General features: G+C 40.7%; 1 protein-coding gene across 1 annotated transcript; it reads left to right on the top strand.

Annotated features, from left to right (window-relative positions):
• The first annotated feature begins 3,489 nt into the window (after nt 1-3,489).
• On the top strand, nt 3,490-21,185 carry LOC130294016 (sialic acid-binding Ig-like lectin 14). The gene is made up of 11 exons (XM_056543377.1): nt 3,490-3,618; nt 4,099-4,209; nt 5,281-5,646; nt 7,340-7,606; nt 9,844-9,879; nt 12,948-13,196; nt 15,204-15,239; nt 16,542-16,595; nt 17,895-18,017; nt 20,589-20,644; nt 20,887-21,185. The coding sequence occupies exons 1-11, from the start codon at nt 3,510-3,512 to the stop codon at nt 20,899-20,901; spliced, it is 1,422 nt and encodes a 473-aa protein (XP_056399352.1). The 5' UTR covers nt 3,490-3,509; the 3' UTR covers nt 20,902-21,185.
• Nucleotides 21,186-22,599: the final 1,414 nt, after the last annotated feature.

The following is a 22,599-nucleotide window of genomic DNA, read 5'->3' as shown; positions in this document are numbered from 1 at the left end:
GATTTTGGGGGATTTTGAGCATATGTAAGGTATATATAGATATTTTTTTAAGTGGTTCAGTCTGGGGTCTATATTTAAAATGTTGAAAGTATTTTTTTAATTAAGGGGGGGAGGGGGTTCTGTATTGACTTACCTGTCTGTATTGACTTACCTGTCTTACCTGTAGTTTGTTTTAATTTACACGGTCTGGGACCGGTACTTGTTGAGATCTCTATTCATTTACGGCAGTGTCTCCCAACCAGTGTGCCTCCAGCTGTTGCAAAACTACTACTCCCAGCATGCCCAGACAGCCAATGGCTGTCCGGGCATGCTGGGAGTTGTAGTTTTGCAACAGCTGGAGGCACACTGTTTGGGAGACACTGATTTAGGGGGTATTGTCTAGTGCTCATGTTTGTTTAGGGGGTCTGGATGTAGTAGACTGAGGACAAGCCCTATATCCATTGAGGTGGGATGTATTATCCTGCAATTTCCCACAGGTTCCTAATACCCGCCGTGCAGTACGTATGTATCAGCTGCAGACAGCAATGTATATAAGTGTATATTTATATAGGATGAGTGGATCTTTATTTTTTACACCTACTGTACAATAAACATTTCATTATAATCTTTGTGATTGTCGTCTTTTCACTGCTCGAATGTTTGATGACCAATATATGGACAACTTCCCTTTAAGCTATTTCATGCTGCAGATTTGATGCCGTGTTGAGATATTTATTTATACTGATTTACACAGCATAAAATCTGCAGCATCACATTCACAGTGTATACAGTAAGTGATTGAGGGTTAAAATCCCCTGCATAGGCATAGTGATAAATGATAACATTCTGACTGCCTGCAGTCACCACTAGAGGGAGTCTAGAACACTGAAGACCTGTATACATTAGGCATAATGATAAAATAGGATGTAGCTAGCTCCCTCTGGTGGGGACTACAGGCAGATAGAATTTTTTAATTTCTCTACAGCTATGCCAACAGGGGCGAATCTAGACTTTCTGTTTTTAATTTTTACTTTAAAAGACAATTTTAACACTTTTTTGACCTCCCTAGAGGCCTTTGATAATGCATATGCATTTCTTTGATCTAATAAATCAGTGCTCTATTGGTATAGTCTGTATCAATAGCCAAGTCTAGGCAGGCATCAAGGCCCTGACACCAGGGAGGCACGGTAAAAATGGTTTAAATGCCGCAATCGCTATTGTGCTATTTAAACAGATAAATGACTGGCATTGGGGAGATCTCCTTTGTATGTCATTGCCAGCAGGTGTCGGCTGCAAGTAGCAGCCGGCACCCGCCGGGCGTGATTCAGGCCTGACTTCCGAGACTTCACCTGACCCATGCCGTAAATGTATGTCATGGGTGAAGAAGGGTTAACCAAGCCCACCCACTGCCTGCTGATACAGTTTAAACCAACGGTTCCTAATCAGTGTACCTCCAGCTGTTGCAAAACTACAATACCCAGCATACCCGGAAAGCCAAATGCTGGGTTTTTATGGTAACCTCTGCCGCCCCCTTCGGACAGCAGGTGGCGCTACCTGACACCACTAATACAAACTTCATAAAGATATTGGTATGTAACTGATCAGCACAAAACGTTATACCTAAACGGACATCGTGCTGTATATTCGCTTTAAACTTTTTCTAAAATCGCTTTGTCGCTTTAAATAGATATTACAACAAACTGCATCCAGCTTAGTAGAATGAAATATCAACGTTCATCACAAAGAAAAAAGGAAAATCCCAGCACTACCTATAAATACACAGTGAATATACGAACAGGCGCAATGTTATTCTCTGACTCACCACCAGATGGCACTTGTCACTCTCTTGTACATGTTTACGGTTGATGTTCATGTTCGTATTTTTGGCGTTGAACTTTAAACAATCTGGAAGCGACACTTGGGTAAGTTCGATCTTCGTATTCTCTGTGTATAGATAAGAGTTTATTTTATTGACTCTATAACCCTAAAAAAAAAATTATAAATATAATATAAAAATAATAATAATAATGTTTGTCATAAAAAATTATTTTAATGCAAAGCTTCCATACCTATATGTGAAGGTACGACTGCAGATGCCACAACTCATAGGAAACGTATGTTGTGTGAATGTTCTTCTATACCAGTGTTTCCCAACCAAAGGGCCTCTAGCTGGTGCAAAACTACAACTCCCAGCATGCCCGGACAGCCAATGGCTGTCCGAGCATGCTGGGAGTTGTAGTTTTGTTACAGCCGCAGTCATACTGGTTAGGAAACACTGGAATAGAAGAGCATTCATGACCTGTGTCTTTACAGGTAATTCCAGATAAGACTTTCAATTCTAGAATATGCATTTCCAAAAATTTTCAGTCAAATGTTTATTTTTTTTTTAAAGAAAACTCTGTGAAATACATGCACTTGGACTTTCTTAGCACATGCTTTGCTTTTTGTGTGGAGTCAGGATAATTTTACAACAATTTATTTATTTTACATTTTTTTAATTTATTTATTAATTTATTTAATTTTATTTATTTATTATTTAATTTTATTTATTTATTTTGTATTTGATTTAATTTGTTTATTTATTTATTTAATTATTATTTTTTATTTCATTTTTTAAATGTATTTTATAAAAACAACCTTTTTTTTAAATTAATTTATTACATTTTATTCAAATTTATTTTATTTATTTTTTATTTCATTTTTTATTTTATGTATTTATTTCTAAAGCAATTTCACTTACGATGCAGCCAATTCTCATTGCACTGTGCTGCTGTCAGGTGGGTGGACTAGAATTACACTTGTTGGCAAATGAAAAAAAAAGGAGATTTTTTTTATTGGAATCGGATTAAACTTTCTATATGTGAATGTAATTTCATGTCATATATTTTAAGTTAGTTAAAATATTGAAGCGAAAGGGATATGTTTATTGGGGATAACTGTACAACCGAAACAAGGTAGTTTGGTGACTTAGATAAGACAAATGACGCCAGACTCCCTGCGGTAGTGCTAGCATCTATAAAGAATATATATATAAATATATATATATATATATACAGTATATATATATATATATATATATATATATATATATATATATGTAAATATATATATATGTAAATATATATATATATATATATATATATATATTATTATTATTATTATTATTTATTTCTTTATTTACCTAGCAATAGTCCCTTCTTGATAGACCCATTCATTATATCTATCTATCTATATATATATATATATATATATATATTTATTTATTTTATTTTTTTGCTGCTACACACCACCACTGTACGCAGAGGCAGTATATGTGTTTGCATGGCCATACTATTTAAATTGATTGGCATGTAATTCTGTACATCGCCTGTAGGGGCAGCAGCAGAAAATCTATGGCTGGTGGCAGCTTTCCAGAGTTGATCTCCAGATTGGATTTCTAAAAGTCCAGTTCTGACTATGTGACATCTGGTAATACAGTTGTCAGGCATTTACTTGCCTTTGCTCCGGCGTTGCGTCCGTCCCCTGTAGTTATGACGACCCATCACTGTGAGACAAGAAACATTGGGGCAATCAGCTGTGGTTCCAGCGCTCCCACCTACTGGCTTATGATTGTGGTCTATACCCTGCTAGCGTTATTTTGTAAATCAATGTTCCTGAACCATGACTATCGAATGTTTTCTGACCCTGACTCTTGCCTGTTGCTTTGGACCTGACTCTTCTGATTTAACCCCCCTGCCTGTATTACGTTGATTCTGAATCTGATTTGGTATTACATTATCCTCCTTCGTCTTGTTTCTGGTTTACATTTTTGTATTCTGATTCTGTCCTTGGCATGTCAGAGTGTTATTGACCTGGCCTTTCTAGCACTCCCTATAGAGCTCTGTGCTTATAGGGAATGTAGGGACCATCGCCTAGTTGGGGGTTATAGGACAAGTCACCCAAGTAGGTCGGGACAGTGGTTGTCATGAGAGTAGGGCTGCACTGCTCCCTACCCACCATGACAACAATGTAGTAAAGAAGGTGATAACAGTAATGAGTAGATTGTAAGCATCATAGATCGTAGGCATCACACTCCTTATCTGAATGAATATAATTGGACGTTATCTTTGTTATTGTCAGATCCTGTCTTGGAGGACTCCAGCGTTCAGCACCGTGTCAGGATGAGGCTGGAAAGCACTTACAGGAGTAAGGTGTATTGTGCAATTCTCATTGTGTCTCAGCTCTGGATGTGTAAGTAGAATACACCACAAAACCTGTATATCATAGTGTAAAGAAGACAACAACAGACAGATCAGCAACATCTTGTCATATGTGTTCCTGTCCCTTTTGTACATCCAGATTAAAATCACCACCTCTTCAATATCTGGCTTGGTGTAGAACATAATAGACAGTATATATATATATATATATATATATATATATATATATATATATATATATATACATACTGTATGAGGGAGATTTATCAAAACCCGTCCAGAGGAGAAGTTGCTGAGTTGCCCATAGCAACCAATCAGATCACTTCTTTCATTTTTAACAAGGTCTCTGCAAAGTGAAAGAAGCAATTTGATTGGTTGCTATGGGCAACTAGGCAACTTTTCCTCTGGACAGGTTTTGATAAACCTCCCCCTATGTGTGTATATATATATATATATATGTATATATATATATAAAATCATTGATGTGGATGGTGATATACGTAGAGTACACAACAGTAGTGCAGCCTCAGGCTTTAGAGCCTTCAGTTCATGCACCTATATTTCTATATTTCAGCAGATAAGTAAAATGTAATAAAATTCTTAAAATACAAAATGTTCCCCTTAAAGGGGTACTCCGCTGCCCCAGAGTTCGCAACATATTGTACCGAACGCTTGGAGCGGGTGGCGGGCGGTACGTCACACCACGCTCCCTCTATGCAAGTCTATGGGAGGGGGCGTGGCGACTGCCACGCCCCCTCCCATAGACTTGCATAGAGGGGGCGCGGTGTGACATGATGAGGGGGCGTGGCCGGGATGTTATGACCACCTGCCGCCCGGCACCCAGCATTCTAAACGAACGACGGGTGCTGCACCGAGAACACGGGGTCCCAGCTATGATCAGACATCTTATCCCATATCCTTTGGGATAAGATGTCTAGGGGCGGAGTACCCCTTTAAAATCAATATACATAACAGTGGATGACATAGACGCTGCCTACCAAGCCTATATATATATATACTATATTGTGTCTGTTTTCATAATATTTCATACAGTAAAGCCTTGTATTGATCTTTTCTGACGTGTTTCTTCTCCCCCATACAGGTGCCCGGTGTCAGGATTCCTCAGAGGGTTTTTCCATTCAGGTGGAGCCCAGTATCACAGTACAGGAGGGGCTGTGTGTCATAATTCCTTGTTCTTTTACCGCCACCTATAGGTCGACATTCACAAATTCCACCGGATACTGGAAGAGCGATTTTTACACCAACCTCGCCTCTAGTGACAGATCGGTGCCGATAGTAAAAGAGAATTTCCATATTTTAGGGAATCCAGACAATGGGGATTGTACCCTGAAAGTCACGGATGCCAGGAAACAAGACACGGGGACGTATTTCTTCCGATTTTTAGGGAATAAAGAGACGGGTTTTATGTACAATTACTTATCACACAAGACAACCCTTCTGGTGACAGGTGAGTGAGCCTCACCGATTAATGACCTATTGCGTACATTGTTATGTTAAGCATATTTTTGGAATTTTTTTTTTTTTTTATATTTAAAAATATTTCGGAAATCTTAGTTTTCATTTTGGCCACAAGTCCTGAAACTAAGCTGCAACTTGCCATTCTGTCTGGGATGATAAGGAGAAGGCTGCTGGGAAGTGATCTGTACAGTAAATGTGACACAAGTATGTAGAGGAGACAACAGATGAAGCTCACAGCTAAGTCTCCCCCTCCCTGTGAAATAACCTCTTCAAAAGTCACAAAGAACACCCAGAAACCTTTCCCAATCTTGTCAATGGGACAGTTCCAATCTAATTTTTCTGGCGTCTATAGAGCTTGCAGTAAAGCATATTTCTAAAGGCTGTGCAAAACAGCTCAAGCAATATGGCTACTTAATAATGTGCAAAAAAAAGGTCAAATTACAACAGAAAATAAAAATCATATAGATTAAAAAAAGAAATAGGCCATACATTCTCTATAAAGGGGTTATCCATCATAAGGTGATTTTAGTACTTGCCTGCCAGACAGTAATGGACATGCTTAAGAAGGGTGCTTGTCTGGCTATTTCCTGTTGGAGTTCCCTCCCTCCAACTTCAAGTGCCAGGATCCCTTATTTGTAAGTGTGAGGTCACTTCTCTCCCTCCCACCCATTGCAGTACAGCTGCAGCCCTATGGAGAATCATTTACCCCTCTCTCTTCCTGTTCTTCTAAAAGATTATTTTTATATACATAGGATGGATTAGACGGACTTGGTTGGGTCATTTGGACCCTCTTCCTACGGTACATTATTTGTGATATAAGTTACTGTTGGGGAATTGTGAGATAAATACTGTATAACTGGAATAGAATAAGGTACGAGAGGCAAATGTTTGGTCTATTTTATTATCCCTCTGACTAGAATTATATAGTTATACTTTGTAAATTTAAAACTGTAATAAAGATTATATTTAAAAAAAAATTGTATTTAGTATTGGTGCCAATAAAAGAGATATCCTTTTTAAATGGGCACTCTCATTAAAACTAATTTTCGCTATTGCACTCCTTATGGTAAATATAAAATATTTCTAATGTACTTTGTTTAAAAAAATAAAATAAAATTAGTTTTCTATGTTTTATTTGTGTTGAAAAAAAGCTGCCACTAGATGCCTCCCTTCTTGTCCAGAGCACATTTTCCCCCATCTCTTTCACATACTTTGGACTCCTGCTGACCTGGCAGAAGTCCAAAATCAGGAAATGCAGTCTGAAGTGCTGGGGGGGGGGGGGGGGGGTGCAGCCTTAGCCAATCATAGCTCATCTCACACTGAACTGCTCTGGGCTGTGTTTAGCAGAGTGAGGGAGGAAGTTCTCCCCTGTATGGCTTCAGATTATGTCACGCCTGCTGGGGAACGCCCCTTCCCAGACTGTGAATCTGACTGAGACTGAGCAGAAAATACAGAGTGATATCAAGGTAGAAAATTAACAAATAATAAAAATAAAGGCAGGGGGTGGTTTATCATGATGGAGGCAGTGACCTGGGAGGATTATAAAATTTAACAAGATCATGACAAGTACTCTTTAAGGTCACATGATGTCATTTGACATCCATAGAAGTCTATGGGCACATACAGACCACAACAGTGATAGGAGTAAACCAAGTATTTTTTTGTCTCTTTTTATACCACAGATCTTACACAAAAACCTGAAATTTCGAATCTGGGGAATCTGAGAGTTGGTGAGGAGGTGACACTGACATGTACCCCTCCAGGGAATTGTGACGGGACAGACCCCACCATCACGTGGTGGAAGGACAACCTGGATGGATCGTGGGGAAAATCCCCATCAATAACGTTTACCCCATTACCGAGCGATCACAAGACGGCCATAACCTGCGAGGTCAACTACCCGGCCGTGAGGTCCTCGACCCAGAAGACCATCATCCTGGATCTACAGTGTAAGTATTATGTTCTAGGTTATAACCATGGACTAAGACCAACTCGAGAGCCAGAAAACAACCTATTAGTTCAATCAAGTTTTTTTTGTTAAAGATATTAATCATTTTTAAGAATTTTAAGTGATTATTTGTTTCAAATTTTCCATTCTATTATCTATTATTATCTTTATTTTGAAATAATCCAAAAATCTTGCAGTTTTCTTTTTGGCCACTAGGTTTTAACCCCTTAAAGGGGTACTCCGCCGGTTAACATCTTATCCCCTATCCAAAGTATAGGGGATAAGATGTATGATCACAGGGGTCCCGCCGCTTGGAGCTTCCATGTTCGTGACGTCACGCCCCCTACATTCATGTCTATGGGAAGGGGCGTGATGGTCGCCAGTCACCTGGCACTGAGCAAACTTGGCTGTGTGCATCGAATGACTGGGGTGGCGCAGCGGAGATCGCAGGGGTCCCCATCGGCGGGACTCCCTTGATTAGACATCTTATCAACTGTCCTATGGATAGCGGATAAGATGTTTTCCAGTGGAGTACCCCTTTAAGGACAATGGACGTAAATGTACGTTCTGGTGCACTGGTACTTAAAGGGGCATTCTATGCGGGGCTGTGTCTCCAGTTTCGGAAACCTCCGTGTTTCCGGGACTGGGGACGTGACGGCACGCCACGCCCCCTCCATTCATGTTTATGGGAGGGGGTGTGACAGCCATCACGCCCCCTCCCATAGACATGAATGGAGGGGGCGTGGCGTGACGTCATGTCCCCAGTCCTGGAAACCAGGAGGTTTCCGAAACTGCAAATGCAGCCCCGCATAGAATGCGGGTGCTACAGGGAGATCGGGGGGGTCCCAGCAGCGGGCCCCCCGCGATCATAGGGGATAAGATGTTTTTGCCCGGAATACCCTTTTAACGTACATTTCCATCCTGTACATAAAGTGAGCACAGTATCTGTGCTCTGTTCATACACGGCAGGTCCCGCCGGTAGTGGCAGACATCATCAACCGTGCTTTTGTCCGCCATTAACCCCTCAGGTTCCGATTGGCTGATCTGATCACCTGCAGAACAACCGCAGGGATCAGATCAGCCAAGATGGCTGATGGAGATCTCCTTACCTGCCTCCGCTCTCACAGGGTCTTCTTCTCTGATCTGCCTTGTATCAGGCCAGAGAAGTCGATTGCCGATAATACAGGTGTTTTATGAAGATATGACTTCTTTAGTTTTAGGAAGATCTGACATTATTTTGGCTGTGTTTTTGCTACGATTGTTAAAAGTGTCATACTGTAAAAATGAAATGTTTTTACTTTAACATGTACAACTGCAGTAAATAAAATATATCTCCCTGAACCAGCCGCCATCTTTTCGAGGTGCTGATCATAACATTTTGACACCTTTTTGCTCCCACCTGTTTAGAGGCCGCATGAGTCAGGATTTACCGTTCTCATTTTTCGATGGCTTGAAATGTTCTTAACAAACTTGGCTTTTCTCCATCTTCCATCCAATCACAAGACCAGTAAAGCTCTTTGCTGGGCACCCGGCCATTTCACATTGCAATGTCGTATATTCTCCTAAACATGAATCCTATTTATTATTTTATTTTCTTCTATTGTATTTTACCTTTGAATTATGCTGTACTGATCCTGAGTTATATCCTGCATTATACTCCAGAGCTGTACTCACTATTCTGCTGGTGGGGTCACTGTGTACATACATTACATTACTTATCCTGTACTGATCCTGAGTTATATCCTGTATTATACTCCAGAGCTGTACTCACTATTCTGCTGGTGAGGTCACTGTGTACATACATTACATTACTTATCCTGTACTGATCCTGAGTTATATCCTGTATTATACTCCAGAGCTGTACTCACTATTCTGCTGGTGAGGTCACTGTGTACATACATTACATTACTTATCCTGTACTGATCCTGAGTTATATCCTGTATTATACCCCAGAGCTGTACTCACTATTCTGCTGGTGAGGTCACTGTGTACATACATTACATTACTTATCCTATACTGATCCTGAGTTATATCCTGTATTATTCTCCAGAGCTGTACTCACTATTCTGCTGGTGAGGTCACTGTGTACATACATTACATTACTTATCCTGTACTGATCCTGAGTTATATCCTGTATAATACTCCAGAGCTGTACTCACTATTCTGCTGGTGGGGGTCACTGTGTACCATTTTACCGTACATCCAATATATTTCTATTATGTTCCGGCTTTCTTTCAGATCCGCCCTCTATAGATATTTTTATTGGCCCCTCAGGTAATGATTTGTCATCTCCTTTGTGCATGGTGTTTTCACAGAGTGCGGTGTTATCTTACATGCATGTTATTATAATGTTTTTCATTGCGGTAAGTGTATGTTTACACTGAGGTATTTCCCAGAGGATATGCGCCATTAAAATTGGTGCCTATATTGTGCTGAATCTTCTGCCGCAATAAAGACTTGGAGTTGGAGTCCCAGTGATTATTGGGACTTTGCTCGCAAATTCTGCTGAAAGATTGAACAGGTACAGACTTTTGCCTGAACTCAGATCTGCTGCCAAAATTCCGCTTTGCAAACTGGGCAGCAGCCTCCCATTGAAAGCAATTTTAAAGGGGTACTCCATCCCTAAACATCTTATCTCCTATCCAAGGGATAGGGGATAAGATGTCTGATCACGGGGGTCCTGCCTCTGGGACTCCCACAATCTCTGTGCAGCACCCATTTAGGACACTGGGTGCAAGTGGTGGGGGTTGTGATGTCCCGGCCACACCCCTTGTGACATTACAGCCATGCCCCTTCAATGCAAGTCTAAAGGAGGGGGCGTGGTGGCCGCCCCTCCCCCTCCCATAGACTTGCATTGAGGAGGCGTGGCATGATGGCAAGAGGGGCGTGGCCATGACTGCACGATCACGGCTGCCCGCTCCGAGCGTTTGGAACAAAATGTAGAATACCCCTATAACTTTAGCTGCTTTGCATGTTGTTTCTCAGTGGATGTGACATGTCCGATGAGGGAATGTTCATATGGCGGAAACATCCGTTGCGGAAATCGCAATTCTGGCTTACGTAGAAAGAATAGACTTGTCTATTCAGAATATTTTGCCGGCGCCTGCTGTATGCGGAATGCCCTTGTGGAGATTTTCCGGGCAGAAAATCTTAATCTTAATCCTACGAGTAATTATCAGCTGTTGAAGTTAAGTTCTTCTTTTCTGTCTGACCACAGTGCTCTCTGCTGACACCTCAGTCTGTCTCAGGAACTGTCCAGAGTAGGAGCAAATCCCCATAGCAAACCTCTCCTGCTCTGGACAGTTCCTGAGACAGACAGAGGTGTCAGCAGAGAGCACAGTTGTCAGACAGAAAAGATCATCTCAACCTTAGCAGCTGATAAGTACTGGAAGGATTAAGATTTTTTTTTATAGAAGTAATTTACAAATCTGTTTAATTTTCTGGAGCCAGTTGATATGAAAGAAAGAAAAAACACAGCCGTGTACAGAGGGGCGATTCTTCTTTCAGAAGGACATTCTGGCTTAGTTTATATTCCCCAGTCAGGTTTGAAGACTCGATATAGAGTTGATCATTAATTTGCTAGGATTCTACCACCAACAGGTGGCACCAGAGAGTAAGCTCCTCTCCTTCTATTGAATGGCAACTTTTCATTTCTTTTTTTCCCAGTGGTCCTGGAATGGCTCCGCTGGATAGCTGTTAGGCTTTCCTTGAGCTGATGGTGGGTGACAAACCTGTAAAATGTCCTTTATATTTCTCAGCCAAGTGTCATTAAGGGAAAAAAAAATTCGAATCAACTGGTGCCAGAAAATGAAACAGATTTGTAAATTACTTCTATATAATAATCTTAATCCTTCCAGTACTTATAAGCTGTTGTATGCTCCACAGGAAGTTGTGTAGTTCTTTCCAGTCTGACCACAGTGCTCTCTGCTGACACCTCTGTCCATGCCAGGAACTGTTCAGAGCAGGAGAGGTTTGCTATGGGGATTTGCTCCTGCTCTGGACAGTTCCTGACATGAATAGAGGTGTCAGCAGAGAGCACTGGGGTCAGACTGGAAAGGACTACACAACTTCCTCTGGAGCATAGTGCAGCTGATAAGTACTGGACGGATTAATATTTTTAAATATAAGTAATTTACAAATCTGTATAACTTTCTGGCACCAGTTGATTAGAATTATTTTTTTCCCTCCATGACACTTGGCTGAGAAATATAAAAGAGATTTTACAGGTTTACCACCCACAATCAGAGTTGTAGCAACAGCTGGAGGCACACTGTACGGAAAACACTCCTTCTTTACGTGTATGCACTCTCCTGTTTCTTTCTATATATATATATATATATATATATATATATATATATATATATATATATGTATGAATATGTGCTCTTTATGTCATATATATATATATATATATATATATAACTGATTTTAGCTGCATTCTTATTTTCCTTTGTTATTTTAGTTTTTTTGTTTTTTGTGTGTATTTTTTAAGGTTTGGTGAGTGAGAAGGCGTGCCAGGCTGTGGCACTTAAAGGGGTTATCCAGGAAAAATCTTTATATATATATATATATATATATATATATATCAATTGGCTCCAGAAAGTTAAACAGATTTGTAAATTACTTCTATTAAAAAATCTTAATCCTTTCAGTACTTATGAGCTTCTGAAGTTAAGGTTGTTCTTTTCTGTCTAAGTGCTCTCTGATGACACGTGTCTCGGGAACCGCCCAGTTTAGAAGAGGTTTGCTATGGGGATTTGCTTCTAAACAGGGCGGTTCCCGAGACACCTTTCATTAGAGAGCACTTGGACAGAAAAGAACAACCTTAACTTCAGAAGCTCATATGTACTGAAAGGATTACGATTTTTTAATAGAAGTAATTTACAAATCTGTTTAGCTTTCTGGAGCCAGTTGATATATATAAAGATTACCCCTTTAAGCAAAACAGCGTCACCTCCATGACACTTGGCTGATAAATGAAAAGACTGTTCTATATAGGGTTTAGATCAGTGTTTCTCCCAACAGTGTGCCTCCAGCTGTTACAAAGCTACAACTCCCAGCATGCCTGGACAGCCGAAGGCTGTCCGGGCATGCTGGGAGTTGTAGCTTTGCAACAGCTGGAGGCACATTGTGGAGAAAACACTGCTTTAAGTGTATGCACTCTCCTGTTTCTTTCTTTTATATATATATATATATATATATATATATATATATATAAATTTTTTTTTTTTTTACATTTGCTCTTTATGTCTTATATATAACTAGGACTGATATTAGCTGCATTCTTATTTATCTTTTTTTGTTCATTTTTTTATGTTTTTTTTTTATTTATTTTTTTACAGGAATAATAGAAAATCACACGGTGGTCCTAAATGAAGGGGATTCTGTAACCCTGAACTGTTCGGTGGTCAGTAACCCAGCAGCTTACATGACCTGGACGAGGGGGGAGAATACTGTGGTCAGCAGTGTGACCGGTCAGGGGCTGGAGCTGTATCTGATGGACATTACACCCAGTGATATTAATACATACAGCTGCTCCGCATGGAATCTACACGGGGACACCAGTGACTTTGTTGATATCCTCTTGCAACGTAAGTGGTGGGTGATAGTGTAAGAACATTCATGGGAACGCGGTGAGAGAGTCAGTGACCATATAAATGCTGGAATCGTAGGGTCTAAGCTGGTATAACATCATCATAAACACATGCCCATGTTTTGCCTATATAATGCCGTATCGGCTATTATTAGAGAATAATGTGGAGGTTCTTGTGTATGCCTTGTGCTTACCTGTTTTAGCTGATGTGGCAGATATGTTTGAAGCTATACTGATTGCACAATACTGAAATTAAAGGGGAATTCCAGGTAAAAACTTTTTTATATATCAACTGGCTCCAGAAAGTTAAACAGATTTGTAAATTACTTCTATTAAAAAATCTTAATCCTTACAATAAATATCAGCTGCTGAAGTTGAGTTGTTCTTTTCTGTCTGGCAACAGTGCTCTCTGCTGACATCTCTGCTTGTCTCGGGAACTGCACGGAGTAGAAGAGGTTTGCTATTGGGATTTGCTTCTACTCTGGTCAGTTCCCGAGACAGGTGTCATCAGAGAGCACTTAGACAGAAAAGAACAACTCAACTTCAGCAGCTCATAAGTACTGAAAGGATTGAGATTTTTTAATAGAAGTAATTTACAAATCTATTTAACTTTGTGGAGCCAGTTGAGATATATATATATATATATATATATATATATATATATATATATATATTTATATAGGTTTTTCCCAGATAACCCCTTTAATTCCTAAAGCTGACTACATTTCCCATGAATTCTCTGCCTTTGAGGGAGAGAGAGAGGGTGTGTAATCTTATCACTGCACCTGCATCATCAAATTAGGCTGCTGATGCTGGAGGTTACCCAGGTGAACTGATTAGACTCATAAGTGGGTTGGGGTCAGTTCACACATTATGCAGTTTTGATGTGATTTCTTGAAGAATGATTATATTGCCACATGGAGAGAGTTATGTGACCTATAATCACAATTGAGGTGTTTTTGTTGCGATTTTCCAAAATTGCTGTAACAATGATGTTTTTATTGGGATTTGCACAATTGCAGTAAATAGTACAGTTTTTGCAACAAGGGAGGTATATAACAATTATATATATCCTGATTCCATAGAGAAAGCAGCAGCAGCAGTATACAGATATAGCTGGTGGGGAGGTATATAACTACTATATATGGTGATCCCATAGAGATAGCAGCAGTATACAGATATAGCTGAAGGGCAGGTGTATAACTACTGCATATCCTGATTCCATAGAGATAGCAGCCACAGTATACAGATAGAGCTGTAGGGGGGGGGGGTTAACTACTATATATCCTGATCTCATAGAGATATAAGCAGTATACAGATAGGGCTAGACGGGAGGTGTATAACTACTATATATCCTGATCCCATAGTGATAGCAGCAGTATACAGATAGAGCTGGAGGGGAGGTGTATAACTACTATATATCCTGATCCCATAGTGATAGCAGCAGTATACAGAGAGAGCTGAAGGAGGGTGTAATACTACCATATATCCTGATCCCATAGAGATAGCAGCAGTATACAGGTAGGGAGGGAGGGGAGATGTATACCTACTATATATTCTGATATAATAGAGATAGCAGCAGTATACAGATAGAGCTAAAAGGGAGGTGTATAACTACTATATATCCTGATCCCATAGAGATAGCAGCAGCAGTATACAGATAGAGCTGAAGGGGAGGTGTATAACTACTATATATCCTGACCCCATAGAGATAGCAGCAGTATACAGATACAACTGGAGGGGTGGTGTATCACAACTATATATATTCTGATCCCATAGAGATAACAACAGCAGAAATATAAAGATAGAGCTGAAGTGGAGGTTTATAACTACAATATATCCTGAACCCAAAGAGATAGCTGCAGTATACAGATAGAGCTGGGTGGGGATTGGTCTGGGAGCATGTCCTCACCGATGGGATCAGTGTGAGTTCCAGATTGCCACCTGTTTAAAAATCCAGGTATTCTTTGGTCTCATAATTTTTTTTTCCACCATTTTGTTGCAGCTAAAAATGAAGATTCGGACGTCAAGCTCTCTTTTGGTAAGATGGGGTTCGATTGCCTTTTTGTTTGTTTGTTTGTTTGTTTATTGGGGGTATTTACAGAAACACAACAGTATATGAGAAGAGAGTCAACCAATTGCTAAAGCCCCATTGTAAAGTACGTCTATACAAAGTATGGAAGTTACTCTTCTTTCCTCATTTTGCCTATTCATATTGTTACATTGTTTGTTTTGTAATGTTATTGTTTAATACAGTGACCCCCCCGACCTACGATGGCCCCGACATACGATCATTTCAGCATACGATCACTCTCAGAGGCAGCATCAACATACGATGCTTTTGTATGTCGGGGCCATCACATAAACGGCTATCCGGCAGCGCAGACTGCTTCAGCCACCACCGGATAGCCGTTTACGGTGCCCTGTGTGGTCCGCTGACGATCACTTACCTGTCCTCGGGGCTCCGGTGCGTCCTCTTCTGGATCCCCTGTATCGTTGGCGCTCTCCATTGACGTCATCACGTCATCCAATAGGAGCGGCATGCATAGCGACGTGATGGCGGCGATGGAGAGCGAGGATACCGGGGAAGCAGAGGCCTTGCCGGAGCATCGGGGACACCCCGGGGACGCAGCGACAGTGATGAAAGGCGACATCCAGGGCAGCGGTGACGAGCGGTGACAGTCCGGAGTGGCGGGGACAGGTGAGTACAACTTCCTCTAACAGTGGTCTACAACCTGCGGACCTCCAGATGTTGCAAAACACAACACCCAGCATGCCCGGACAGCCAACGGCTGTCCGGGCATGCTGGGTGTTGTAGTTTTACAACATCTGGACGTCCGCAGGTTGTAGACCACTGTCGTATACTTTACATTGCACGGATCCCTCAACATACGATGGTTTCAACAAACGATGGTCCGTTTGGAACGGATTACCATCGTATGTTGAGGGACCGCTGTATAACAGTTAATCTAAGTGAAGTTAAATATAGCTTCAGCTTTAATATACTATTAATGTTATATTATTCTTATTTATTATTATTATTATAATTTTTTATTATTATTATTATTATTATTACTATATTATTATTATTTTATTATTATTATTATTATTATTATTATTACTATATTATTATTTTATTATTATTGCTATATTATTATATTATTATTATTATTACTATATTATTATTATTTTATTATAATTATTATTATTTTATTATTATTACTATATTATTATTTTATTATTATTATTATTACTATATTATTATTTTATTATTATTATTATTATTAATAATAATAAATAATTATGTAATCATGTAATATAAAATCATGTAATATTATTACAGAAACATCTGCAACTCCAGCTCCAGAAGGGGTGACCGTGCCTTCCCCCCAGTGTGGTAAGTCATTGTTCTTTGTCCTAATATTTTGATATGTTGTGTTGTATTACACCAGGGAGGATGATGAGAGTTATGCTGGATGCAGTAGTTCTGTTGACAAGCAATGTGGCAGGGGGATGTAGATAACCCAATGTTCCATTGTACTTAAGCAACATGGTGTATAACTCCTACATATTCTCATCCCATAGAGGTAGCAGCAGCAGTATACAGATAGAGCTAAAGGGGAGGTTTATTACTACTATAGTTGTTCACGTAGTACAATGAGCAACTTTGGTCTGTGACAAAAATGCCCATAGGGGCTTGGTTAGAAAACTTTCTTATGTTGTGATAGCTGAGCAGCACTAACTCTGACCTGAGGGCAATGAAGAGTTAAGTGTATTGCAGAGAGGTCCTTGTCCAGCCTTATTCTCTCTGACAATGACAATACACTTATTCTTGGAGATTAAGACTTGTGCACTTTATCCCTACAGCATTAACAGGAACAATGACTTGATTGTAGACAAGATTGACAGAAGGAAGAGAACAACACAGGGCTAGTTCACTGCGCAGGTGACCATCCGGATAGCCAGTCCAGAATCCCAAATGCAACAAAGTCCATGTCACGGCATCATATACGACTCCAGATTTATGCAAAAAAGCTGTAGTGTTTATTGGTTCTCCAATCCACATGCCGATTTGGGAACCAATAAACACTACAGCTTTTTACATAAATCTGGAGTCTTTCACTTTGATGGTGTGACCTGGACTTGTACCAAAGTAGGGCACATGTGGTCTAGGTATGTATGTCTAGCAATAGCTGGGCTGAGAGATATTCTTCTGGCAGAAGTAAGAACTTCTTCTTGGTACTAACAGAATTTCGTCCACCCCTTCTCCTGGAAGAGGGTTGTTGGACTAGGGATTTCTCCTGCAACCATTGGTCGGGAGGATCATGTGACCAAGGCATCAAGGCTTATCTAAGATGAATCCCTTATCCTGTAGATATCATTAGTGTTATTAGCTGGATAACACCTATAATAAAAATTATCATATGTAAGATGGACTGTAGGGAGGGTGCAATGTGGCCTATAAAATCAGAATTGAGACAGGAAGTAAACTTTGGACTACAATAGACTCCATTGGTCACTGCAACTGGAATAGAGTCAGGGTTCTTAGCTCTAGAGCTGGGGATCGGCTAACATGGGGGTTCTTTCTTCTCCTTGACCTTAAAGACACCACAAGGGACTTCTTATTGGTGCCGCTCTTGTTCACATTTGCTACCTGCATATGCTGAGATAGATACAGATACAGATTATTTCTTAGGTTCCAGGGACATCGATTTCACAATCCTTGGAGCCTTCATAGCCGGGAACATCTTGATCCTCTCCTTGATCGCCCTGGCTCTTCTTTGCTTTGTGAAGAGGAACATGAAGAAAAGACGAGAAGGTAGGTCATATACAATAACCTTGTTCTGTAAAGTAGTCAATATGTCTATTTAGGTTTAAAATATACGTTAAAGGGGTATTACAGGATTGTTTTTTTAGGGGCTGTAAAGTTAGTGAAGTTCATAATATAGTGTCTGTACCTGTGTTGGATGGCTGGTCTTGCAATTCTTATGTGATCTTTGCCCCGATGTTTATTTTTAGCAGCATACAAAATGAGCGTCTTCTCAGGCTTTCCCAGGTTGCAGTGCGGCCCAAGACATTTCATCAATGGTCAGGTGTTGAAAGGGAGCCTGTCTGCTTCAATAGTTAGAGCAACCACAGGGGAATTGTAGTTTCAAAAACAGTACACCGTGGTAGGGAGCTCAGGTGTGATTTAAAGAGTACCTGTCACCAAATAAAACTTTTAATTTAGTATTCCTGTAATTAGCAGACACTTTTCCATTCATTTTCTTTTAAAATTATCAACATAAATATTTTTAGAATGTGATAGAGAAACAGCCCCTAGGTGGCTCTGTTCTATTCCCTGACAGAATTAATACAGTGAGTTTGGTCTCCTCCCGGCCTGGCAGGAGACCAAACTCAGGAAGTGTTCCTCTGCACTGAGCTTGATTGACAGCTGCACAGAAAGTGAAAGCTGCACAGATTCTCACAGAAAGCTGCACAGACTGAAACCTGCAGGAGAGCCTCACTGATAGCAACACAGACTGAAACATGCACAGAGCCTGAGGTCTTCTATTCATCACAGCACTGCAACAATGTGAGGGCGGAAATGGTCCCCCAGCAGACTTCAGTGATGTTATGCCTGCTGGGAAACACCCACTTTCTCCTGCTGGGAAATTGGTCCTAAATGAGCAAGAATAAAGGTAAGATACAGAGCTTTTTTTAAGCTCTGAAAGGGGCTGGAGGGGTGTTAGGAGTAGTTAGGGAATATAGCCTGAGGTACTATAGAACAGTTTATTTGGTGACAGGTACTTTTTAATGGGTGGGGTGGCTGAGGGTGAATAGTGACCTCACACTTACAAAAAAGGGATCATGGGACTTGTAGTTGGAGGGAACTCCAACAGGAAATAGCCATTTAACAAAAAAAAAATGTGTTCACACAAAAAAAGAAAATGTGCGCGAGGATGGGGTCCATTGCAAGCCCTTTGCCAAAATGAAAAAAGGCCCTCCCAATAAACCAAACCCTTCGACTCCGCACCAAAAGGCGCGGAGGCGAAAGGTTTTGTTTATTGGGGGTCTCTTTCCTTTCAGCAAAGGGCTTGCGATGGACCCCATCCTCGTGCACATTTTTTTTTTTTGTGTGAACACATTTTTTTTTGTTAAATGGCTATTTCCTGTTGGAGTTCCCTCCAACTACAAGTCCCATGATCCCTTGTTTGTAAGTGTGAACACTTTATTTTTGTGAACACTTCGCACTTTTTACTTGTACTTGGGTGACTGGAGAGCACTTATGTGCCCATGGGTGACCTGCCCATTGTTGTGATGGAGTTAGTGAGAACATGTCTACATGCAGCAGGGCAAGCATGATAGGAGGAGCTGTAGAAAGGTAAAAAAAGGTGGAGACCGGCAAAAGGCGCCTAGTGTGATACCGCAAAGGAAAAGAGGCAAAGTGAAACAATGCACTAGTGGGCATGCAGAGCCCGTAGGTGGTAGATGCTCACCTTAGGCGAGCATAAAACTCGCATATCAACCCACAGCAGGGGTTATGAACTGTAGCACTGGAGACAGCTGTTGAGTCCAGGGTGCAGGAGAGGACCGGCCCGTCTTGATGAGATTGACGTGGAAAATGGAAGCAAAAAAAATGCTTTGGAGACGGCGCTGCTGGTGTCCAGTGTAGATGGAAATGATCAGGCCAGAGGAGGAGGTTTCAACCAAAGCTGGACCAATTTATTGGAGAAGAAATGATAACACGTTTCGGGGGACACCGCCCCCTTCTTCAGATCAGTGGCCAACTGATCTGAAGAAGAGGACGCTGTCCCCCGAAACGCGTTATCATTTCTTCTCCAATAAATTGGTCCAGCTTTGGTTGAAACCTCCTCCTCTGGCCTGATCATTTCCATCTACACTGGACACCAGCAGCGCTGTCTTCAAAGGTTTTGCTTCTATCTTCCATGATAGGAGGAGGGGGCTGGAGGTATGGAGGAGCGCTCTTAGACAAGTTAGGAAGTGGGGCCCCTCAGGAGAATAGATAAGAACCTAATACACTGTTGCAGGAAGGTTGTGATTAGAGATGAGCGAACTTACAGTAAATTCGATTCGTCACAAACTTCTCGGCTCGGCAGTTGATGACTTATCCTACATAAATTACTTCAGCTTTCAGGTGCTCCCGTGGGCTGGAAAAGGTGGATACAGTCCTAGGAGACTCTTTCCTAGGAATGTATCCACCTTTTCCAGCCCACGGGAGCACCTGAAAGCTGAACTAATTTATGCAGGATAAGTCATCAACTGCCGAGCCGAGAAGTTTGTGACGAATCAAATTTACTGTAAGTTCGCTCATCTCTAGTTGTGATGTCAGATCCATCTGTTGACACTTGTAATATTGTATATTGTATGTAATATTGTGTGTTTTTAGCAATAATCAACAATGGCGAGGAGCTCAGCGCTCGGGGGACAGCCTCCGCGTACAAGGTAGGAAATATATTTACTTATCTACAGATGAAAGCAAATACCCTACTGACATAACTTGGTTACAAATGTTTCTTAAGGGTGGCATGGTGGCTCAGTGGCTCAGTGGTTAGCACTGCTGCCCTGCAGTGCTGGGGACTTGGGTTCAAATCCCACTAAGCACAACAATAAATAAAGTGTTACATATGTTTCTTACCAAAGTGTGATATATTTCTTTATTGTGTTTTTGTATTTTTTCTTTGTAGAATCTAAATGAATAGAATCTAAAAAAAAATCATCCACAGCATCATCGCCTCCTAACAATGCCGTGTAATGCGGACTACTGGACTACTTCCTGCTTAGTCCTGGATAGAGATAAGGTCCCGAATATCTCACTCTGTGTATCGCCACCTGAAGGAGGATTTGGCTCTTGGCCAAAAACTACTGAATTGGGATTTCTTATCATACTAGCGATAAAGGGGGGAATTTATGCCTGTCTTATGTAAAATCCCACTGGTGCACGCCTCTTAAAGGGGTACTCCGGTGGAAAACTTTTTTTTTTTTTTTTATCAACTGGTGCCAGAAAGTTAAACAGATTTGTAAATTACTTCTATTAAAAAAATCTTAATCCTTCCAGTACTTATTAGCTGCTGAATACTACAGAGGAAATTCTTTTATTTTTGGAACACAGAGCTCTCTGCTGACATCATGACCCCAGTGCTCTCTACTGACATCCCTGTCCATTTTAAGAACTGTCCAGAGTAGGAGAAAATCCCCATAGAAAACATATGCTGCTCTGGACAGTTCCTAAAACGGACAGAGATGTCAGCAGAGAGCACTGTGGTCATGATGTCAGCAGAGAGCTCTGTGTTCCAAAAAAGAAAAGAATTTCCTCTGTAGTATTCAGCAGCTAATAAGTACTGGAAGGATTAAGATTTTTTAATAGAAGTAATTTACAAATCTGTTGAACTTTCTGGCACCAGTTGATTTAGAAAGAAAGAAAACGTTTTCCACCGGAGTACCCCTTTAAAGGGATATTCCAGGGGGGGGGGGTTAAAAATGTTAACCCTTCCAGTACTTATCAGCTGCTGTATGCTCCACAGGTAGTTATGTAGTTCTTTTCTGTCTGACCACAGTGCTCTCTGGTGACACCTCTGTCCGTGTCAGGGACAGTTCCTGACACGGACAGAGGTGGCAGCAGGCTTCAAACTAACCTTGATGTCATTTACAGTTTATGTCTTGCGTAAATTGTAACAAATTCAGGGTCACAAGAGGCCATGCTCTTTTTCCTGACCACTTTTTGCCAAGCTCCGCCTACTTGGTGCTCACGACGGACACAAATTGGGGGGAGGGGGGGAATAAAAAATTTTTTGCGCAAACTGTACATACCGGATTCATACATTTCACAAAGGGTTTTTCTTTCTAGGAACATTTTTTTAAATAAAATGTTAAATATTTAATATGTGAGTGGGTCCTAAAATGTGTCCCTGGGGACGGGACTGATGTGATTGGTGCGATATAAGGAATAGGAAGTAGGTTGTGTTAGATTTTTGATGTTGCCATTAATCCTTATATACAGAGCAGACATTATTTTTGTAACATTTATGTTTGTTTTTGTTTCTGTTGACAATAAAAAAAACTTGAAAAAAATAAATAAAATAATAAAAATGTCCATTTATTACCAGGTCCCAGGACTGGCCACAACCTTGGAATCCTTTATAACTTTGTTCCATCCTTACAGTAGAACTAATGGTGGACTTCTACTCCCCCTCCCCATTATGTATATAGGCAGACCCCCCTCCCCATTATATACATAGGCAGACCCCCAGTTCCCTATTATGAAGATAAGCAGACCCCCTCTCTCCATTAGGTACATAGGCAACCCCCCCCCTCCCCATTATGTAGATAGACAGACCCCCTCCCCATTATGTATATAGGCAGACCCCTACCTATGATGTAGATATCCATACCCCTTCCCA

This window comes from Hyla sarda, chromosome 10, assembly GCF_029499605.1.
Source record: "Hyla sarda isolate aHylSar1 chromosome 10, aHylSar1.hap1, whole genome shotgun sequence".
NCBI classification, from domain to species: Eukaryota; Metazoa; Chordata; class Amphibia; order Anura; family Hylidae; genus Hyla; species Hyla sarda.
This window is presented reverse-complemented; position numbering and strand designations above follow the sequence as displayed.

Bases quoted from the DNA above. Each gene is read 5' to 3' on its own strand.
- LOC130294016 (XM_056543377.1), top strand. From the start codon at position 3,510: ATGACGACCCATCACTGTGAGACAAGAAACATTGGGGCAATCAGCTGT. The intron at 4,210-5,280 runs GTAAGTAGAATA...TCCCCCATACAG, and splicing joins TGTGTCTCAGCTCTGGATGT to GTGCCCGGTGTCAGGATTCC. The intron at 15,240-16,541 runs GTAAGATGGGGT...ATATTATTACAG, and splicing joins GGACGTCAAGCTCTCTTTTG to AAACATCTGCAACTCCAGCT.